The 6,954-nt window shown below is 34.4% G+C and overlaps 1 protein-coding gene across 2 annotated transcripts in view; it reads right to left on the reverse strand.

Moving 5' to 3' along the window:
* LOC150100209 (myc box-dependent-interacting protein 1-like) overlaps positions 1 to 4,766 on the reverse strand; it is a 188,989-nt gene extending 184,223 nt beyond the window's left edge. Inside the window, exon 1 of one of the 2 annotated variants that reach the window (XM_090402882.1) lies at positions 4,691 to 4,766. In XM_090402882.1, coding sequence (XP_090259008.1) covers positions 4,691 to 4,756 — 66 coding nt within the window. In that variant the 5' untranslated portion in view covers positions 4,757 to 4,766. Of the gene's footprint in view, positions 1 to 4,522; positions 4,667 to 4,690 lie in introns of those variants that run through there. The other variant, XM_090402883.1, reaches the window with a different exon arrangement.
* Positions 4,767 to 6,954: the final 2,188 nt, after the last annotated feature.

Raw genomic sequence — 6,954 nt, forward strand, 5'->3', positions numbered from 1 at the left:
TATCTTAATGTTTATATCTTTTTCATTTTCATATGATAAGTCGCATCACAGGTATTTGAAAGTATTTACTTGTTCTTTTATCATCACTATTTTACTTCTTATTGGGTTTTCTCCTTTGAAAGCCATTAGTTTTGTTTTTACTTTTGATATTCTCATATTATATTACTCTGAAATTTCATTTAATGATTTTACTGATCTCTATAGATCTTTTGATATAGCTAATATAATTTGATCATCTACAAATAAGTGTATCTATTTTTATTCGTATACCAAATGGGTTATGCTGTTTCCAGATTGTAATAATTTTATTTATAACACACACACACACACACACATATATATATATATATATATATATATATATATATACACACACACACACACACATATTACAAAGCAGAAGAGATAGGTTACATGCTTGCAATGCTCCTCTTGATGTCTTTCAATTCTGATATTTGTTCTAATTTGATTGCTATTTTATTTCCTGGTTTTGATATATTTAAATCAGTTAATATTTTAAATAACTGTTGTCTATTAATTTTATCAAAGGCTTTTTCATAATCAATGAAGGTTATGTGTGTTTCTTTTTGAAATTCACTTTGCTTTTCAATTGATATTTTTAGATTAAAAATTGAGTCTATGTAAGATCAGCCTTCTTGAAATCCATTTTGTTCTTCTAACAGTTTGTTCTCTACAATACTGTTTAGTTTCTCTTTTAATATTCAGGAATATATACTTTGTACACTGCTCAGTCTGTGTAGTGACCCTTCCCATAATGCAAAGCATTATACATGTCCATAAAGATAGGTGCTTGGCATTATGGGATATTAAGGCAAGTGATGTGAAGTTGTTAGCATCTATATATATGAGCTGCCCAATTGTGAAGTTACTTCATGCACAAACTTCGTTTGCTTACACTTAGATAAAGGATTAAACCAAGAAGATAATTTTTGGCATCTTTAATGTATTTAGAAGCTTCATTTATTATTGTTAAGGGAGACCTCTAGGGAATCAGAGACTCATCGAGGGAGGTCACATACTAACACACCAGCTATACTTATTCTCGAATTCATTCACACTGTTTGCACTCACAACATCCAATGTCAATCCATTCCAATCACGCACCACCCTATGAGAGAAAAATCTAGCCCTCACTCCCTTTTCAGCAGCATTCATTCTCAGTTTCCAAGGATGCCCTCGTCCTTATCCCATCCTCAATAAATTGAAAAATTCCATCAACTGAAATCCTGTATGACCCTTTCAGAAGTTTGTAAGTCTCAATCATATCACCCCTCTTTCTCCTGTTTCTAGTATCTACAGTCTACAAATTCTCAATCTGTCTTCATAATCAGTATTCCATAATCTAGATATCATTTTTAACACTCTCCTTTGAACTCTCTCCAGTATATCAGAATCACAACGGAAACCAGGAGACCAGACCTGCGCACGATAGTCCAAGCGAGGTCTTATCAATGCCTTGTAAAGAGGCAAAATGACATCCTTATCTTTACATGTGAATTTCGTTTCAGCGTTGCAATTATCTTTTGAGTTGCATTTGCAATCTGTGCTACATGGCCCCTGAACTTCAACTTCCTATCTACTAACACTTCAAGATCCCTAGCTTCCTCAGTTAGCAGACTAATTCCTTATAGTTATTGCAGCCATCCTTATTTCCTTTTTTATAAATTGGGATAGAATTCTAGAATTCTTTTGCTGAGAATTTACATTTTTCATTCATATATAACTTTCTTCTCTAGTATTTTTTGGAATACAATCACAGGCAACATCTTTAAGATTCTTTGTGAAAATTTTCCATTTCTATTATTCATTTGTTAACAGTTTCTATTTCATATTTTAAATAAAACTTCCTGATGTTTTTCAAAACATCATTTAATATTTATTGCACATTTACTTTCAGTACAGTCATTCTTTAGAGTGTGTGCCAGTCCTGTGGAATTGATACCTTCATCTATATCCCTATACTACCAGAAGAAAGACCACAGGAACTTTTTATAGGTTTTCTTTTTTTTCCACCGACAGGGTCCTAAGTTAACAGGCAAATATGGATTTTTATTCAAGGAATTTGAGTTTTTAACTCCACAACTCAAAAAACATTGAATACAGAACTCAATATTTCAGAAAATGATATCTATTAAGGCTTAAAATCAAAAGATGGTAGCATTTGTCTGCTATACTCTCTTCCTAATATGCCTATGAAATTAACCTTGAGCTTGGTTATAGTGATGGCTAAGGGTGAAGACCAGCTGCTTAATTGATCTTCCAAAAAAAAGTCAGTTTGGTCTAAGAATTTTGCCTATTCATTACAAACAAAAAAGACAATAAAAGATTGTTTTTATTAAGGAACTCAATCCACGCAAGGGTTTTTATTTCTTCTCTTGAATACATCTGCTCCTAGATAATTTCTATTTACACAAATCCTATTTCTGAACCTTTCTGTTCTTAATTATATAATCAATCTTGGTTTTACTAATTTTACCATCTGGACTTTTGTTTCTGAAAAATATAATTTCATTATCAGATCGTTTTACTTGTAAAACTTCATTAGCCTTACACTTGTCAATTCATATTTCCCAAGTCTAAAGTTACTAAATTACTATGAAACTCCTCTTCTGGATTCAAGTTCTCTCTCTCTTCTTTCATTTCCTTTAAAATGAAAGCTAGAAGGATGGGGAGGAGCACAAGCTGTATAAAGGAAAAGTGAATGAGAGTGGTTATTGGGTTGGCTAAATATGTAGATACCATCTCTGCTCTCCAATCAACAGACTATGGATTCAAATACCACATGATATGCGATGCAACCATCCTGCTTATTAGAGCCTAAAGCAGCTTGAAAAAGAACTATATCTATTCTCTTTTGAGCAATGGAACCAGATTACCTTTTAGTCTCCATCTATGGTACTTCAAAGGACAACAGGTTTACAACTTCTCATTGGTGGAATCCATATAAAACAGTTTTGTTTTATATGGATATAAAAATAAATAAAAAGTGGTGAATGATAGAATACATGAATGAACTGAAAGCTCAGTATTACTGTCACACTATCAGAGCAGACCTTTACAATGAGTATTGCAACTGCACTAAAGAATTATTATTCTTTCAGAATCTAATATGACATCCTTATCTTTACATGTGAATGTTCGTTTCAGCATTGCAATTATCTTTTGAGTTGCATTTGCAATCTTTGCTACATGGCCCCTGAACTTCAACTGCCTCTTGGCTCTTTATTTTAAATAATTTATTGGTACACCTTGGCAATTCGTATAGCAGAATATATGTAAGTTTCTGTTCACTATCATCTTGGTATTATTCAGGTCTACCTACTCACTGATGAGACCTAAAAAAAAAAAGGTCAAAACTGGTCTGGGTAGTGACCTCTCATAATGTAGAACAGTAATACATCTCCTAAGAGCTGTTGTTTTATATTATGGGTAAATACCAAGAATAGCGATTGGAGCTTGCTCCACTTTTGCAACGAGTTGCCCTGGCATTGCACTACCAGGTATTGGCTTAGCTTGGACTCGCCGAACTTTATATAATAGCTTTTATATTCGGCATGAAACTCTTAGATCAGATTTCTATCTTTGAGTTTCTTATTCGGCTTTGAAATAATGTGGGATTTAATATCCCCTTAATTTAAATAATAATATTAATTATTATTATTTGACACCTCTAGGGAGTCCAAGGACTCATCGAGGGAAAACATGAATCCTCTGGTGAGGATGCAATCATAACACTCATAATTAACAATGCTAAACATTTTAATATAAAAAATTTCAATGTATAAGTGCACTTCTAAGAACATACTGCAGAAAAGTTTCTAATGCAGAATTGATTTTGGCAATACTAAACAATGGGATTATCTTCATGCATGCAGCGATCAGAATCCATATACAACTCACATACCCAGAATATTATCGCTCCCCAGCAAACAAACAAAAGTCTTGTACTTTTTCTTGAGCTTTATAAGAAATAAATCGACAACTGTCACAATACGTTGCATATAAATTCTGCAAACAATATCAATTTTACATACACCAAGATTGTAAAAAATTGCACTGACGACCCTGGTCGAATAAAGGAGATCTGCCAGAGGCTTACCATTTTAAGTAAAACCAGTACGTGTTACAAGAGCAAACCAGGAAGAATACACCCACTTAATCTCTTATCTGCAAATTGACAGTACCTTCACGTGTGGTTCGATGAATTAAGAAAATATCAAGACAATACGAATAATGATATATATAGAGCTTAATATACTGCCGTATGTATTATCACTAAACAGTTAATAGCATTTAGTTATGCATAAAGAGTACATTGCCAGCTAACATTTACATTTGTTTACATTTCATTACCCTGGATATCTACATCCAGCTGATGCTTTAAAGAACTTCAATATATTACTGAACACAATGTGTACTTTCACCAAAATAGCAACGTAGAAGTGGTCGGGTCAAATAATCAGTTCGACTACTTCGCTTATGATTTAATATTAACACTTACTTGAAAAATTTGAATGCGAAATTAAACACCATCGTATTTTTCTTTCACCGCCCCCAGAACGTTCCATTTCTGCTACAATTTTGGTTTCTTAATTACTCATATGTACTTGCGTTAAAAAAATTATCCAATTTATACTGCAATTACTTCAGGTAAGATTATTCAACTCACCCGTTCTCTATAACGCCCTGCATGTCTCTGTACAACTTTCGCAAATCGCTGTTTACCATCTGCCATGATACTAGGTGTCAACACGTCGTTCCCAAAAAACATACCCTTGAAACCAGAGATCAAGCTTACAAAAGGAAGAAACGCAAAGTCTTAAAATTAAAAAAATAATAATAATAAATAATAAATTTCAAAACATTGTGATAATCTAATATACTAGATCACTATGTAGCATATTATTTATTTATTTATTTATTTTGTATATATGATCTACAGGCAAAAGGCCGCAAGAACTATAACACATCAGTGCCATGTGAGGACAAGAGGTATACAAGAAAGGAGGAATCTGGTCACATTTTACTTGAATAGCTGAGGGTTGTAATCATTGAGGAAGGCAGAGTGGGAGGAAAGACTGTTCCAAAGGACAGAAGTAGATGGAATGAAAGAGGAGGCAGTGAAGTTGGTTCAGTGAGTTTCGAGATGGACTCTAAAAGGGTGATGGTCAGTAGTGACTTGTTTTAATGATATTGGAGGTGAGTGGAGGAATAATAGTGACAAATTCAGCAGAGTACTGTCCATGAAAGTATCTGTCGAAGATGCACAAGGCAGAAACTAAACTTTCTGAGAGAGGGATCATTAATTAGCCGGATTGCCCTCTTCTGAAAAATCGAGAAATCTTGGAAAGGATGTTGGTGCACCACCCCAAATATGTGAGCGATATATCATGGCAGGGAGGATATAGCATTTGTATAGGGTTAGTAGCTGTGGAATTGTGAAGTAGTGTCTTGTGCGAAAATGGGACACCAATTTTTTTTTTTTTTTTTTTTTTGTGGCTGCAGAATGCTATAGTAGAAAGGTGGTTGTGTCAAGAAAGATCAGAGGTGCAAGTCAGTCCAAGAAGAGAAATCTGATCATGTTTGGATATCATATATCATATTTCCAAATATATGAAAACACAATGCAAAATTTATACAAATGACTACAAGAGTATTATTAATATAACCTCAAGCAGACAGCATGCATATCTAACATAACACTGAGCTGTAATGTTTCAAGAGGAAAACCTGCTGTTTTCATGTTAAACTATTGTTAATGTACCAGCTAAGATTCCGTTGACGATTTCTCATGTCGTTTCATGTAGCTCTGATAATTCGCAGTCGTTTGTATATGTGGGCCAAAGAGCAACAAGATACTCGTTCCGATGAACATCATTTCATAATAAAATATGCTATATAATAAATTCTTATTTTATAAGAATTTATTATATTATTATCCATGATACCTATGTAGCTGTAGCTCAGTGGAAGTGACACTTGCATACTCTGTGCTAGGCCACCCGAAGGCGGACTTAAGTTCCCAACTATACGACCCCCAGCTATTCACATAAATTATCACCACACCTCTCCTTGAACCCATTAACGGTCAAAGCACTAAAAACCAAAAATGGCAACCCACTCCATTCATTCACAAAGGTTCAAGCGAAATATCTCATCATCACCCTGCTAATCACACTTTTACTCATCTTCCAAGGATGGCATCTTGTTCTATTCCCTCTAGCCAAGTGCTGAAACATTTCCCCTCCATCAGTCCTATGAAACTCTTTAATTAACGTACATGTTTCTATCATATCCTCTCTTTTCGCCTATCTACCAACTTGTACAGTCCACACAACATGAATCTATCCTCATAGGGAACTTCTACAAACCACTCACCATCTTGATCGCTCAATAATGAATCATTTCCACCGCTTCTTCATCCCCAAGAAGGCCAGGAGACCAGACCTAAGCACAGTAATACAGATTTCGACATATCAGGTCGTTATAAAGAGGTATAACAACTTTCTTATCTCTACTTGTTAGTGTGTTTTTCAACAACCAAGTACTCTCATGAGCAACCTCAACTTCAACTTTCTCGCTATCAGTACCCTAAATCCCTAGCTTTACCTATTTCATGGAGTACAGTTACATCAATCTGGTAAACACCTCATAATCTATTTATCCTAAAATGCATAACATTACATTTCTCCAGATGAAACTGACACCTGTTATATCTGACTATACTGACAACCTATTTAAACCATTCCATAAGCTCTCCACATTGCCTTGATTCACTATTAATCTACTTAATTTTGCGTCATCTGCGAATAATCGAATATTTCCTTTCAGGTTATTTCCTACGTCATTTATGTACAAATTAAACAGTAATGGCCCTAGCACTGAGTCTTGTGGCACACCACTAGTCACCAGCTTTCACCTGTATTTTCTCCT

Source organism: Typopeltis vanoorti, chromosome 13 (genome assembly GCF_054136105.1).
Source record: "Typopeltis vanoorti isolate ZY-2024b chromosome 13, IOZ_Tvanoo_1.0, whole genome shotgun sequence".
In the NCBI taxonomy this organism is placed as follows: Eukaryota; Metazoa; Arthropoda; class Arachnida; order Uropygi; family Thelyphonidae; genus Typopeltis; species Typopeltis vanoorti.